Raw genomic sequence first — 16,096 nt, 5'->3', positions numbered from 1 at the left:
GCACGCGCCGGTCACCCAGGCACCCGGGTCCCCCCCGGGCGAGAAGAGCCCTCCCTCCACAATGGGCGGAGCCTGTCCGGACGCCCCAGCCCCCCCACGCTCTGGGCCTTTGTTGCAAGGACTGTGGGCAGCGGGGCAGGGCGTCAGCGGGCCAGCCCCCCGACCTGGGAGGTTAAGACAGAGCCAGAAATCACCGAGCTGTAGCCACAATGAGGACCAGTACCAGGTTTCCTCAGCTGCGGCTTCTGGCATACCCAGGGCCTGGCATACCCAGGGCCTCTGCCAGCTGCAAGCAGGGTGTCAGACAATCGGGGCCACGGGGGCATCCGGGGGGCCCTCACCCGGGTGGGGAGGAGCACACACTTAGAGGCTGTGTAAAGCGATTCCCAAGCCCTCCAAAGGAGCTCAGGGCTTATCAATGACATTCATGGCTCCTTCTGACTCCAGTATCCGCGTCACTTCATGTGGAGAAGTACTACAAACGGGGCTTTTATGTAGAACAAGCATTTTTCTTCAAAATGGCATTCCGCTCAGGGACACTCTGTCGGGGATAGCTCCTGCTGCAGACGTGGCGCTGGCACCCTCTGTTGCAGGGCCAGCCCGGGACAAGCCCGCTCGCAGAGGACGGCATGAGGGACCCAATCCGCAGAGGTGGCCACGCCCACCCTGACTTCTGCTTAAGAAGGGAAACCCACCCAAGAACCGGGGCACATCCGAGGCTCTGGGGAGGCCTCTTCCCAGACAGCCAGGAGCCCAGGGATGGAGGAAGCGCGTCCTGGCTGAGCCACGTCCCAGCACGCCGAGACGCGCCAAGAGCGGCCGAGTCACGGCCGGCTATGTGAGCACCTCCAAGCCAGGGGCGGGGCGGGCCACCCCCAGGGCAGGCAGGCCTCCTGGGGCTAGGGCAGACACCACACGCCCCAGGACCCCATCTCACCTTCCCACCTACGGCCCTTCCCACCCTGCTGCGGGCTGTTCACTTTCTAGTGGCACTTGGGGCGAGGAGATGGCACCCAGGCGGGTTCTGTGCTCGTAACTGTGACGAGGCGCGTGGCATCTCGCCCAGAGGAGGCTCCCACACTTTGAGGGGTCCCCAGATCCTACCGGAGGTCGCGAGACTCCTGAAGCCAAACGGCACTTACACGTTCATCAGCCCACGCGTCCCGTTTGGGTAAATCAAGTAACAGGAGGGAAGGGAAGAGACCCCGAGTCTCCCCAGGAAGCCCTTCTCCGCGTTCAGCACTCTCTTCACCACGATGTTCTCGTACGGAAGCAGGTCTAAGATGACCTGTGGGCGGAGAAAGCAATGTCACCCTCCCTGTGGGGGCCGCGTCTCAGGAAACGTCCCCCTGACGCGTCCCAAAGCAGCGAGAGCACGGACACCAGGAACGGGGTTACCCGGGCGAAGCCGACCTTCCCTCCCCCCACCCCGTCCAGCCCTGCTCAGGCTGAGGGCACAGGGGCAGGGACGGAGCAGCAGCAGGACCACAGCAGCAAATCCATAGGAGCTGGAACAGCTTGAGAGATGACCCCCAAGCCTGGCGCGCCACCAATGCGATCGGGTGCGGAGCCCACACCTGTCCACTTCTTTCAGCCAAAGGGTACGCGTGTCCCAAGTGGGGGCGCTGCCGGAGGTGCGCACCACGCTCTCCACACCCGGCCCCGCTGCAGAGTGCCCTCCGGGGAATGGCCGCAGCTACCGGCCCTGGGGACAGCCCCTGCCCGTCATCCCTGCGTGTGGGAAGGGAGGGGCGCCTGAGGACACAAGTGCACAGCAGGGAGAGGCAGCCCTGGGACAGCGTGGGGGGTGCCAGGTGAGAATGCCAGGTCCTGCTGCTGGTGGCTCCTCCTAGCCTCCCCGCCGCCCCGGGAGTTCCGGTCAGCCACAGAGAGGGCGGCACGATTTCGCTGGGACTCGGAGGCACAGGCACAGCGCGGTGTTCAGACGGCTGACCCTCGTAGCCTCCGCGTGAGCGCGCACCGGCCAGCGCACCCGCCAGCGCACCCGCCAGGAGCACATGGTGTCCTGCCTCCCCTCCCAGAGCTCCCAGAGGCAGCGACATGGCCAGGAGGCAGGCAGCACGGTGAGCGGAAGGAGGAGGAAGGCGCTGGGCACAAGCAGGAGAGCCCCAGCCGGCAGCCGCTGCCTCCGCCCTCGAGGGACCTCCCGTCCTCCACGCCGGAGTCTGGCACCAGGGGCAGAGGCTTCAGACCCCATGTACGGAAAGAGAACAGAAGAAAGTTCCACTGTAGAAACGATATTTTATATCATCTTGGACCTGGCGGCAAAGTTGAGTGTTTCCAACACAGCCAAGAAAAAATCCTGATGGCGATGTCTATGAGTAAGAAATGAAGAGCCTCGAGGGAAGAGGTAGGGCACCCTGAAAGCTGGGTCTGGGGTGCCCCACTTGAGCCCCCGCTTCGCCATCGAGGCCCCTTCTCAGTGTTTTCTGCGAACCAGCCAATCCGCTGAGGGACACCACAATGCCCCAAGAATTAACAGGAGCAAGATGCGGGAAGGTCATTACCGAGGGGGAACCGAATCGCGGCACGCTCACGGAGAGACGGGGACAGACACGGACACAGTACCTCACGGCCGACATAGGAGCCATGGCTCTCAAACAGGATGGCCACGTAACGGCCACCGTGAGTGTCCACAAGGGAAAGGACGTCGCTGGGCCTTGGAGAGAAACAAAGAGGCTTTCAGTGCTTCCGAGGGCAGCGGGCTGGCACTCCCATGCAGCACCCACACCATTTAATGCAAATCCGTGTTGACGGAATTGGGCTCCAGTCCCAACACTCCCCTCTTCACGCAAGTACGCACGGAATGGGGTCCAACGGCGGGCAAGCAGGCGGCCTGTCTCCGTCCGTGTGGTTCTGCAGGAAGTCAACCATCGTCCGCCTTACCGTCTGCAGCTCTCGGTCGGGCCCTGCGGGCAGGCGTGCCATTATCACCGCGCGGAGTGCCACTGCCCCAGGGCCCTAGACGGCACCGCACGGACACGGGCAGGATGCACCGATGGTCGTCGACAGACCACGGTGGGTGCACAGACAGAGCACACGGTGACTGCTGTGGGGCCAAACGGGCACCAGGGGCCAATCTCACACACACGGCGTGGAGACGGAGTGTTCGGAACACGCCCCGCTGACCCTGTTGGAGACCCGCTGTCCCTGGGAGCCTGACCTGGGCACTGGCTCCCGGGGTGGGGGTGGGGTCCCTCATACAATTCATTAGGCAAGCATGTAGTTCATGAACTTCTCCAAATATTTTTTGAGTAAGGAGTTTACTTTAAAAAAAAAAAAAAAAAAAAGATTTCACTGTCAAATTTAACAAGGAAGGCAAACCCTGGAATAAAAAATTGTTGCCGAAATTATGACACTGCTTGAGCTGTCCGAGGACAGGTGGTCAGAGGTGCCGACGCGGATTCGCTGATGCTGGCGTGGAGGCCCACGGACCCGTCCCCCGGGCTCCCTGCTCTCCTGACATCACCTTCGCTTTAACAGGTTTATGAGGCGACTCTGACAACAAAATATAAAACTTGTCTTTACCTTTAAAATTTTCTCCAGTTGTAAAGTCCTTTGTAAACGCCTTGAAATACTAAGAGAAAAAACACAAAACAAGTAATGAACAGCCAGACCTGGTGTCTGTGCACATGTTTCATCTCTTGTTTTTTTTAAAGATTTTTTAAAAATTTATTTGACAGAGATCACAAGTAGGCAGAGAAGCAGGCAGAGGGGGAGGGAGAAGCCGGCTCCCCGCTGAGCAGGGAGCCCGATGCGGGACTCGATCCCAGGACCCTGAGATCATGACCTGAGCCGAAGGCAGAGGCTTAACCTGCTGAGCCCCTGAGGTGCCTCCTGTGCAAATGTTTAATCTTGAAGCAAGAAAATGACCATAAAAAGAGCTTGAGTTCATCTGCTCCAGCAAGTTCCCGTTAACTGAGAAGGAGCCGCACATTTCCATGCACGTCTGCAGCCATCCATGTCTCCGGGCAGGCACATCGGGGTTCTGTGATCTACACTCTCTGACCCAGCAGGGCCAGAAGCCGGGCCGCGCAGCTGCTGCTTTCCCTGACTCCCGGCACCAACGTGCACCCTAGTGGCCGGCTCCGACCTATGGGGCGGGTGACAGATGCAACAGGACCTCTCGGGGCAGAAGAAAAGAAACTCTTCAAGTTAAAGACCTTCTTCGCTAGAAGAGGTGCGGAAGAGGGTGGGAACAGCAAACAGGGAAGAGCCTCTCTGTTCTCGCACTGCAAGGAAGGTCAGGGTCGAGAACGTGCCGGGGCTCCTGCCGATCAGTCACGAAAGCTGCGAAGCCCCAAGAGCGATCGGGCACACGGAAGGAGCAGCTGAGGGACACGGAGCCCGTGAACAGAAGACGAAGCTGCGGTCATGCAGGCAGGCGTTCTCAGGGCTCCGGAGCCACCGCCGAGGGTGCGGGAGCTCTCGGCAACCCTGTTCAGCGGGAGACCAAAGGCCTGGGGCTCACAGCCGGCACAGCACCCTGCGTGTGGCGCTAAAACACAATAAAACTCACACAGGGAAGGTGAGGGTGAGGCTGGGAAGCTCTGGAGGAGCATCCCTGGGGGCGGAGGCGCGGCTGCCACGGAGCCCGGCCACGGGAGCAGCAGGACAGCACCCGGCCCCAGGCTGCACGGAGCACAGGGTTTTGGGGCTGGAAGACTGAGGCCTCCAAGCTTCCTCAAAGGCCGCTGTTTTCTGGGATGTAAATACTGTCCCGATGCACCCCTGCTCCCACATGGGACCGCAGCGCACACACAGGTACACACGATCCCTGCACGTGCACCTTCGGAACCTTCTCAACAGATCTGTTTACTCTCGGCCCCCCGTGGAAGAAAAGGGTAAAATCGGGGCGCTTGGGTGGCTCAGTCATTAAGCATCTGCCTTCGGCTCATGTCATATCCCCGGTCCTGGGACTGAGCCCCACATAGGGCTCTCTGCTCTGCGGAAAGCCTGCTTCCCCCTCTCTGACTCACCCCGTTTGGGTTCCCTCTCTGTCTCTGTCAAATAAATAAAATCTTTTTTTTTTTTTTTAGATTATTTATTTATTTATTTATTTGACAGACAGAGATCACAAGCAGGCAGAGACGCAGGCAGAGAGAGAGGAGGAAGCAGGCTCCCTGCTGAGCAGAGGGCCTGATGTGGGGCTTGATCCCAGGACCCTGAGATCATGACCTGGGCCGAAGGCAGAGGCTCAACCCACTGAGCCCCCCAGGCACCGCAAATAAATAAAATCTTAAAAAAAAAAAAAAAAAAAAAGAGGACACAGTAAAACCTGCCTGTAGGGTCACCCAAAGGCCACCTGCCAGTGTCGCTCTGACAACCTGACCCACCATATACATGGTGCGCCAGAGGGCCCCGAGCCAGACACGGGCCACACAGGCAGGGGAGCAGGAGGACAGACCTGGCCTGGGGAGCCCACGGCGGCTCCCTAGCACGGCCATGCCCTAGGGCCTGTGGCTGCAGACTCACCCTCCTCTGCTACTGCTACAGCCCCCCACGACACATACAGCCCAAGAGGGTGGAACGCCAGGGGTGACCCCCGTGCAAACGAGCTCCTGCCGGGTCCCCCGTGACCCCCCCGACATGCCCGGGTTCAGGAGTCACACGCGCAGTAGACCTCGTGGGCAGGTGTCCCTTGGGCGGAACGGGAGGAGAGCCGGCCGCGAGACAGGCAGGGTGCTCACCCGGAAGGTGGGGTAGAAGTGGATGTCATAGGCTCGGCACACCTCATAGTTCTCCTCCTCCCCGCAGTCCAGAGCCGCAACGCGGATGGCAGCAGACCAGTCTGAAAAGCAGGAGCGTGACCTTCAGTGTGGCTGTGTGCCCGCATCCACACGGGCCACCGGCCCACCGGCCCACGCCCCCCTCAGGTCCCAGATCTAGCCCTCACGTGCCCAGAGCATTCCTGGGTCAGGCTGGAGGGGAGAACACAGCCTCCCCAGGCTGCAGGGCGCTCCCATCGCGGACAACACGGCCAGCGGACTTCTGCCCAGTGTGCATGCCCCCCCGCTCCCACCCGAGCACGGCTCTGCCGGACGGAAGCGGGCGGGTGCTGGCCTTCCCCAGAGAGCGGCCGCAGACGGAGAGGCCCGGCCGCGCGAGCTTAGCGAGGACACTCCCGGGCACTCCTGCAAATGAGAACCTGTGGCCGCGGTGTCTGAGCCGCATTCTTTCTGGGAAGCGACTTCTACTTTCCATGGACGCCTCCCCCAGACCCTCAAACGCTGGCACCGGTCCTTAGAACAGGTGCAGTTTTACACATATATTTTGCTTATCTTCAAAGATTTTCTCATGGGAATGTCGCCACATGTGACTACCACAAGGTCTCCGGCTGGGCGGCCCCCTCCCTCCAAACCCGCTTCCACTCAACAGCCCCGCCGCCCAGTCACAGCCAGCAGTGGCCGCGGTCACACCGAGTCTCTCTCTCTCTCTACCCCCCCTCAGGATTCAACCTCTCCTTAAGTTTCACTGGTCAGGAGGCTGTGACTACAGCCCTGTGCCCCACGCACTTCCTGTCGAAGACCCCAGGTCCCCCCAACATCAGGGCTGGGCTGACCGCACATCTCTGCTTATCTCCCAGAGCCTGCGTGCACCTGCGTGGAGACTCGAGTCAGCCTGGGAGATGGCTTCCCAGCTGGCCCTGTGGGTGGGTGACCTCTGGCTCCCTCCCTTCCTCCCTTCTCACTGACAGACCACCCTCCCCTCCCCCGAAAGTGGGCGGTATGTCATCTCACCCCCCCTCCCGTCAGGAGGGGGCACAGAGGGGCCTAGCGCACGGCAGCCCCGAGGCGCGGTGTGCACAGGGAGACAAGGGCTTGGTTGGCCCTGTGACTGCCAGTCTCAAAGGCACGGCTTCCCAAGTATCCTCCAAAAAGTGAGATTCTCTCTTTAAAAGATCTGATCCCTCCCCCGAGGATGTCCCGGTTAACGCTGCCAGACACCTCCCGGCTCCTTAGGGACAGCCGGAGGAAGCAGGACACGGAGCATGGCGGTCTGCAGACACCGCAGCAGGACGCTCCCCATGCGGGGCGCTCCCAGCGGGACCCAGGCGCTCCCCAGATGCTGCCCATGGGGCCACCAGGGGCGGTGGGCGGGTCCACTCCTGGTCCCCTGCAGCTAAGGGAGTGCCACGTGGGGGCTCCCGTGAGTCCGCACAGAGCCCGACGAGGCCCCATACCGCCAGGCGTGCTGACAGGGCACCATCATCTGGTTAACAATCACGTCCCACGGGTTTGCCCGGGGCCTGGCTGCGATCTTGAACTTCAGAGGCTACATCGAACACGGGCCTGGGAGGAGAGAAGCCAGCAGACATGACCAGATCCCGCACTACACAAGCACTTCTGGGCGTGACCAAGTCCGCAGCTTCCCAGTTTCCCAACCAAGGCACCACTTGTCTAAAACTACTCGCCCTCCTCCTCTGTCCTCACGAAGCCAGTGACCAGCGTCCACGCCATGGGAAGACCCACCGCTGGCTTTCACCACCGAGGACCAAACACTGTTCTGCTCATGTTGCTTCCCTGAAACCAAGTCTGTCCCGAGGCCACTTCAGAGGGCTCCCAGCAAGAATCACAAAACCTTCAGGAACCACAGGTCACATCTTTCTGGAGTCTCGGATTACACGGAACGAAGGAAGGACAGTTAATACTCGCATCCAATTAGGGCAGCAGATGGCCCAGAGCGGGCAGCTCGGTGCGGTGCCAGCAGTGCCCTCCACCGCGGTGCCCCCCCCCGCACGCCACCCCCTCCACCGCGGCGGCCCCCACCTGCGCACGGGGCCCTCCAGGCGGTGGCCTCCACCTGCCACACGGTGCTCTGGGCGGCCTCCACCCCGCATGCTGCCTCCTGCACGGCAGCTGCCCCCGCCCTCCACACGCACCCCCACTGCCCTGTTGGGGGGGCCTCCCCCAGCCTGTCAGCCTCGCTTCTCTTCCCATTCATCTTGCCGAAACGCCTCCTGCCTGCCTCCTCGTCTCTGCCTCACAAGCGCACGGTTTCACTGTTTACTGGGAATTTCCATGACACACTGTCATTTCATGCTTCAAAAAATAAAAGCACCCACTGCCCAGAAAGAGTATGTGAGAAAATGAAGACCTGCCCCAAGGGCTAACCCTGACGTTTGGTAGAATTGCGATGAATCATCAAGCCAGACGCGGAAGCGGGAAAGCAGCGGAAGGAACGCACTCCTCGACGGCCGCCACCGTATGGTTTTCGCGGTGGGACTTGGTCTGACTTCCTTGTTCTGCGAGTCTTCTTACTAAGCACGTTTCACACACAAGCAAATGCGCCCCCATCCCCAGTCTGCAGGGGGCTGGCGGACACTGAGCCCTGGGGCTACTCGTGCTGTGCTCAGTTCCCACCCGCTGGAGTTCCCGGTGTAGAGGCCCCAAACAGCACCCCATGAAACAGCCCTGGGTCATGACGCTGCCCGTGACAATGATGCTGAATCAAACCAGATGCAAGGCCACAGCGGCACCAGCCACACTGCAATAACCGTCCTGAGTCTAACCGGGCACAGAGACAGCGGGAACATGCTGGCTGCCCACGCGGAGGTAAGAGTGGCTGTCAGCCCCCGTGAACACCCTGGTAACCCCGAAGGCAGGATCGTGTGCTGCTGTGCCCCAAGAACTATAGGCTGTCCGGCCTCAGGCTCAGCCCGCAGCCCCAGATGAGAGGAAGGGCTGGAAAGCAGACGCTGGTTCCTGTGTCCCTCTGCAGCCGCCCCCCTACCGTGACTCAGCGGTGCCATCCGGGTGCCCAGCTCTGAGCACAAGCAGGATAAAGTCTGTGTCCCCGGGCAGCGGCCAGCAGCCAGGCTCCCACACCTCCTCCAAACCAGCCGCGCTGACTGGGCTGCTCTTTTTCCAGGCAGACCTCCCCCGGGCCCCAACATCTGCCAGCTGTTCCCACATCCTGCACTTCCGTGCTAAGAAAAAACATTCTGCTCGAGATTGAACTATGTGATTCTTCAAATCCTAACCTCAGTTGGAAAGGACCCCTGAGGGTTGCCTAGCCCTCAGCAAGGCATGCATGTCTGTAGGCAAGATCACTTTCTGGGTGCCCTCAGAACCTTCCAGATTCTGCACATTTCTGCCATTTCATCAGCTGACTTGTACCCTCATCTCTTCCTCATTCATTCCTCCCCTCAAGCCAGACAGGTCCAAACGCACTCCTGCCCCAGGACCTTTGCACCTGCTCTTTCCTGGAGGAACATGCTTTCCTCCAACTTGTACTTGCTGCCTTATTCATAGATTTCAACACAAATGTCACCTCCATAGAAAGGCCTGCCCTGACTTTCTGCCCAGGCACAGTTAAAATGGCAAGAAAAGCTCCCCACCAGTCTCGCATCCAAAACAAAGTCAACTACACTGTACTTTACAAGCTTTCTTACCAAGCCACCACCTATGGAAGTCTGCCGGGTGGAAGAGGCGGGATGTTACAGATGAGGGGGCTGAGGGTCCGAGAGATTAAGGAATCTGTCTGGGGTTCACAATCTGCTTGGTGGCACCACGGTCACCTGCCGTCATAGGCACGCGGAGCACACGCAGCACGAGCGTGCCGACTGGCATCTTCTCAAGGCTCTGCTCTCCCTTTATCCCACAGCTCCAGATGAAGACCCTCCCTCCTTCAAGTGCAGCCCGCCCCGCCATGCGGCACACGCATGCTCCTCTGAACCGCACATGGTCAATGTGGAACGGAATCAACCACTCCCTCAACGAGCCTCTGCACTGTCTCCTCGAGAAACACAGAGAAAACCAGTTCTTTGGAAAAACCACTTATCCTTGTATTGCCAGCATCTTTTCTACCATCCCTCCACCAGACCACGGCCCTGCGTGCACTGGCAGGAGCCGTGTCGCTCCGCGGGGAGCCCTGCTCCGAGCCACAGGTGCAGCCGAGCAGCTGGCGCCCTGCACAGCGACATGGCAGAGGGGTTGCTTCCCACTCCCCGTGCCCCCAGGGCCCGTCCCGAGCCCCAAGAGCCACGTTGCTCTGCAAGGGCGGCCACATCACCACCACCTGCATCTCGTGCAGGACTCCACAATCTAAAACGCTCTGACCCACAGCATCCCAGCTCAGCTCCATGCCCACGACTGTGACGTGACTTTACAGGCAAGAGAGCTGGCGCCTTGGCCCCACAGGCTAAAGGAGGGGCACCCAGTGCCGCCTCCCTTGCCCGGGCCTTGGGGCTGCCCCAGCCGCGAGGAGCCTTCTGCCCCTGAGCTGGGCCATCCTGACTTTGAGGACAGTAACCAGGAAACTGTCTCTTGGCATCACAAAAGTGCCAGGTGGCTGACGGTCCTCACCTCCTCTGCCCCTTCCCCCCCGTGACACTTGTGACACCGTTTTCACCCAAGCATGGCTGTTCCTGCTCATCCCCATGCAGGGCGAGCCGCACACGACAGGCCGATCTCGCTCTGCCAGCACAGCGCTGACGACATGCCACCCCCGGGGCATGGGGGGGCGGGACGGGGGATTCTTCTCTGCCTGACAAAGGGGAGGCCTGCGTGCAGAAGCAGGAGACGTCGCCAAGGCAGGCTGTGCTGGCGATGGGCACCAGCAGGGCCCTGGGAGCCGTCCGGGGTGGAGGCTGCCTCTACGCCACACTCCACGCACATGGCAGCAAGCTGGGACCAGGTACAGCCCCAAGAGGACCCTGATGGCTTCCAAGGAGCCATCTCAACCAGCCACACGGACAGGACAGGCCCCCCTCTCGCCCTGCTGTGTCTAACGTCACGCCGCCAACAGCCACACGACACGTTCTTCTTCTGAGGTCACGTCCTGACATGTCCCGGCCTCTGCCCCCTTTACTAAGCTCAGTCCCATCAGGCTTCCAGGTGCCCCTGGCGTGGCCCGTCCCACCCCCGTCCCAGCAGGCCCGTCTGGAGCAGACAGAGGGCAGACGGTGCGCATGGCACCAGGACACCCGTCAGGCGGCCCGTGCGGCCCACATCCTGCTCTGCCTCTTACCGGGTCTGGAGAACCTGCGCAGCCTCGTGGGCACAACACAGAGGCCAGACAACACCTCCCTCCAAGGGGGGTGTGAGGACAGGTGGGCTGGCAGCCCCGCGCACGGCACGGCGGCTTGGCGTCTGCTGCTAGAAAGTGTCCCGAGCCCTCCCCACAGCCGTGGCGCGGCAGCGGACACCGCACTCACGCAGGCCAGTGGCAAACTCCCAGTGACCCTGCGAACTGCCGTCCTCGCAGACGGTGGCGACTGCCCAGGGTCCCAGAGGCAGGGACGGAAGGGGAGAGGCCAGCGGGGGGCTCGGGTGGGGCGTGGCCAGCACGAGTGGCTCCAGAGTCAGGGGCTGGGCCAGTCCTGTGAGGGTGCGGGTCTCGGGAGGGACTGACACACTGCAGGGGGAGGAGTGACATCACTCTGACCAGCAGCGCGGGGTCCTGGTGGCACAGAGACTGCAGACTGGTTGCCACCTCCCGTCTTGGCACCCAGGAATATGGGGCAAGGTGGCCCTCCATGGGCTCCGGCAGCTACGGTGAGCGAGGTCGAGACCGTTCCTCTTTGGGTCAGTGACCAGCCTAGCACCGGGATTCTGGGTAGACAGTGTCCTTCCTGACCCAACCTGTACCCCTAGGCAGGTCCAGTGTTCACATGTGGCCACCCCAGTTGGGCCCCACGGACTCTGGAAGAACTGGGCACAGGTCATTGGCACCGGAGCAATTACCCTCTAAAGTCGGCGGGGTTAGGGCCAGGGTGCAGAGCGGCTGACCCATTGGATGTGGAGCCCGAGCCCTCCCCACACGCCCCACCAGGCTGTCCCAGGCACAACCTCCCAAATGACAATGGAAGGAGGTCCCCTGGTCCTGCCCCACCCTGCCCCCTGGAAGTGGGGAGCCAGCTCCCCTCTCAGGGGCGCCGGCTGCCTTCCTAGGTGAGGAGTCGGGGCTGCTGGGCTCGGGGCATGTGCAGGGTCTGGGCTGCAGATACGCCCACGGGGAAACTAGAGGAGGTGGCCCAGACTGCAGTCACCAACTCTCGGCTTTTCAGCCTGCCAAGTCCTCCAACTTCCCCAGGCACCCAGGAGGTGGACCCTGCCTTTTGAAATAGGGCACAACGGCTGATGGCTTAAAAATGAAAAAGATAAAAGAAAACCTCGGTTTCCCTGGATTTTAACCACTGCTCCTCATCCCGCGGTGAAAGGGCCAGAGGTGCAGCGCTACCCACGGAGTGCAGGCGCTCGGGATGCCGACTGCTGCCCAACCGCCCCACAGGGGCTCCGAGGAAACTTCGCGCCCAGGAGGCCCCCCTCTGCTGCCTCTGGGAAACCAGACACTTGGTAACTTTGCCCACGTGAGGGCTCCAGACCCTGCATCCACTCGCGGCGAGTGTCAGAGTCTAATTTCCAAACAGTCAGAGGCATGACTCGTGCAGACACAGGACAAACGGGCACCGACGGTGCTCAGACTGAGCGCTGCAGGAGCGGGTCAGGGGCACGCTGACGGAGCACTCGGCCTGCCAGGAACTGCCGGCTCCGAGACACAGCAGGGTAATGCCCAGGAGGGCAGGAAGCTCCCAGCTGCTGGGTTCCCCTTTCCACCGGACAGGACTCTGTTCCTCCACCAGATGAGGGGGTGAGTCAGAGCCCTTAACCAAGCCATGTCCAACACGGAACGTCCCTCGGAAAACTAGCCCCAGGGGGAGCCCATGACACGAGGCTCGAGGACATGGAGAGGACACGCCAGCCCTCTTGTTCACAGTTCCAGGTTTCAGATAATGTTTCATAACGGCAGGATGTAGAAGAAAACTAGCCCAGCATGAAAGTGGCCCAGGGCAGGGACATGGGGTATGCTCCTGAAATACACGCGGGAAATGCCCACGCCTGCTGTGCTCCCCAGAGGAAGACGTCCCACTTGGTGAGCTTTGACCAAAACTCATGGATCCGAAAACACAGCACTGCCTAGAACAGTCCTCCTTCCTGTCCACAAACTACGAAGGGTCAACTCCAAGACCCTGCCTGCAGCAGAAAGATAAGTGTCCCCACCCCCCGCGGTTCTTCTCCCAGAATCTGCGCCCCAGGTCCATCAGTGCCCCCTGGAGGCGGCCGGTGCTGGTAGCGCAGGCTCACCCTGCTCCGGTCACTCCTGGCCCTCGGTTCTCCGGGGCCAGCCACATTTTTAAACCGAGAAACCAGATCATATAACCGCCTACTTAAAGCCGTTCCTCCTTCCTGCCTGCAGTCCGTCCAGCCTACAAGCCTGGAGCCACAGGTCCCACCGGCTGCCTGACCCACCGGAACCCCCCCCCCCCGGTTCGCCACCGGACAGCCGTGGTGGCCCCTTGCAGTCCTCGGATGCCCCTGGTCCTGCCCATCTCGGGACTGTGGCGCGCCCCTCATGTTCTGAGTGTCACATGCCACCCGACACCTTCCCCCGCCACCCAGTGCCCATGCAATCTTCCGGTTTACTCTCCTAGGACTCATGACCTTCCGTTAGCCTCATTTTGTGTTTCTGTTCACTGTCCCTGCCTCTGAGGCACAAGGCTCCACTCGGATCTCCGCTGTCTTGTTCATGGTTTCTCACACCTACCAGGGCCACACAGAACACACTCAGGACAAGTTCCAACACGCAGGACCGACGCAGGGCGGACATCAGATTCTACTTCCATAGGGAGCACGCGGATGCACGGACGGGGCGAGGACAGTGCCACGGGCCAGCACACAGAGGCCGTCGGGACGCCGGTCCTCAAGCAGTCCGCAGAGCTCAGCCAGCTGGCCGGTCGGCCCGCCGGAAACCGGCGGCTGAGCGGAGGGGCGGGCGGACACCTCACCAGGCCTTTGTCCGTCTGGGAAAGGAAGCCCGCCCGCGCTGGGCTGGGCGGGAAAGCTTGCGAGGAAAGCAGCAGAGGGAGAATTTCGGTTTACGGGCTGGCAGACGGAGGCATTCATGCAAACACAAAAGAGACAGTCTATTTTATCAAGTAAAATGCAAACTATTTCAAAGGTCTAGCTTCGGGGTACTTGCCTCATTCAACTCGTACCCTCCCCACCTCCTGCCTTTCCCACCTGTCTAGACCCCACCATAGAAAGGACAGAAACACTCTAAACTGAATGCAAACGGCCTGGCTGACAAAATGTCAGGCCACTCCAACCAGACGGGGGGGAGGGCACCAGCTGGGAGCCCTGCGGCCTCCAGGGGCACCCACAGGAGTCTGCAAGCCACGCTCCGCTCTGCTCTCAGGCCTGCCCACTTTCAGTACCACAGACTGAAAACGGATCTGTCAAAGACGGAAGCTTCTGTGTAACAGCAAACTGAAATTTATTTCAAGTTTACCCTTCAAGTAACTCTATTCTTAACTTACAGGACTGAACCTCATACCACTACTTGCCAAGTTCTAATAAAACGTCTTTGTAAGTCTGATTTGCAGGCAAGCATCAATCTGTCCTAGAAAACGATCACAGTACGGAGTCGTCGTCGTCGTGTGTCTCCCCGGGCTTGGAGAGGGAGCAAGAGGAGGGTTGTCTGGAAGGCAGAGCCGCACCGGGGCGGCGGGGCGTGGGGGGGGCGTGGGGGGGTGTTCTCTTCCAGGTGGAGCCAGGGTGGTGGGGTTTGCATGTTCCAGCCACCGGAGGACACTCTTTCCCCCTGTGCAGGCCCTTTCCTGCTTCAGCAAGGTGGTCTTGGACAGGCTCCAAGTTCAAGAGCAAGTTTAAGCTACACAGGCCTGGGTAGGGGCAGCTGGCTGGCTTAGTTGAGTGTCCGACTCGGGATCTCAGCTGGGGTCACTATCTCAGGGTTCAAGCCCTGTGCTGGGCTCTACGCTGGGCAAGGAGCTTACATTAAAAAAAAAAGAAAGAAAGAAAGAAAGAAACATACGTAAGTCTGGGTAGAAATCGAGCCCAAGTAGTGCGCAGCAGAGTCCAGCCTGAGCCATCCAGGAGTTACTGGAGGTGGATGGAGTCCGGGCACACTCTGCTCAGCGTCCTCTAGGAGTGGAGGGTCTCTGCAGCGCACCCACCCCAGCACAGGGGTGAAATGAGCTCCACGGAGTCCTGGGCAGCTGTTCCAGAGCCTGATGGGACACTGCCGTCCTGGCCGCGAGCCTCTCTCCTGGCAAACGGCTGAAGCCTCACAATGCTGGCCAGAGAGAGGAAAAGTTCCCCGCGCTCGTCTTCCCAGCGCCCTGATGACCCGGTTCTCATACCTGGCATCACTGAGCTCGGCAGTGCTGCAGTGGTGCTCCTCTGGTCACGGTCATCACAGAGTCTCATTCGGGGCTAACCACAGCTACCTGGGCCAGGGGTGGGGGGCACAACAGGCCTTCCTGGGGCCATAACAGGCGGATGTGACCCCTGCCTGCTTCCCACCTTCTGTCCACCCTCTCCAGGGTCCAGGCAGACTCCCGGAAGCCTCCTGCAGCTCCCCACCTTGCACACCCCTGCAGGTGCACTGACCAGTCAGTCGCTCTTGCTGGTGTTGTCACCCCTCGGCCATCAGCCGCCACCCCTACTCTCCACTCTCTGCTTGAATGTGGGCCCATGGGGGACATCAAGCAGTCCTAGCTCATCTCCAAGAGGCCAGCGTGGGTGGGAAGACCAGACTGCGTGGTGAGCTCAAGGGGGGCAAGCCAGAGCAGACTCTGGGCAGGAATGAGCACCTGCCTCACGGCCACCACGCAGAGGGAGCGGCGGGTCTCGGAGCCACAGAGCCTGTCACTCAGCTGTGTGATCCTAAGAGAACGACCCAGCGTCGCGCCGCCTCCAGGCGTCACCATCCAGGACAGGGGTGACACCCACAACCCCTCACAGAGCAGGAAGAGCAGGTGTGCGCTGTGACTGCCCGCCAAGTCTCCGGCTCCCCTTTGAGCCTTACCTAGGTCCAGCGCTGTTGCAGAAAATCTGCCTGCTTCCACAAGGGAGTACATGCGAGACCCACAAGAACAGAGGCTGAGGCCTCGGTGACCCTGACCCTGACCCTGACCGGGACACTCTTTGGGATGGCCAAGTTTCCCTCGAGCTAGTTCAGAGACAGCTCACGGGCCCAATCGGTGGCAGCATCACAGGCTGAGGGAATGCCCGCCACGGCCCCGGCTCGCCCCGGCTCGGGGCTAAACGAT

At 60.8% G+C, this 16,096-nt stretch overlaps 1 protein-coding gene across 1 annotated transcript in view; it reads right to left on the bottom strand.

Moving 5' to 3' along the window:
• The window catches only part of QSOX2 (quiescin sulfhydryl oxidase 2), a 30,624-nt gene that overhangs the window by 11,619 nt on the left and 2,909 nt on the right, over window positions 1–16,096 (bottom strand). Inside the window, exons 2-6 of the mRNA XM_059412127.1 lie at window positions 5,712–5,812; window positions 3,550–3,598; window positions 2,825–2,930; window positions 2,590–2,680; window positions 1,143–1,288 (exon numbers count right to left, since the gene is read on the bottom strand). Of these exons, the coding sequence (XP_059268110.1) occupies window positions 1,143–1,288; window positions 2,590–2,680; window positions 2,825–2,930; window positions 3,550–3,598; window positions 5,712–5,812 (493 nt within the window). The remainder of the gene's footprint in view (window positions 1–1,142; window positions 1,289–2,589; window positions 2,681–2,824; window positions 2,931–3,549; window positions 3,599–5,711; window positions 5,813–16,096) is intronic.

This window comes from Mustela nigripes, chromosome 9, assembly GCF_022355385.1.
Source record: "Mustela nigripes isolate SB6536 chromosome 9, MUSNIG.SB6536, whole genome shotgun sequence".
In the NCBI taxonomy this organism is placed as follows: domain Eukaryota; kingdom Metazoa; phylum Chordata; class Mammalia; order Carnivora; family Mustelidae; genus Mustela; species Mustela nigripes.
The sequence above is the reverse complement of the archived record's forward strand: the minus strand, read 5'-3'. Positions and strand labels throughout refer to the sequence as shown.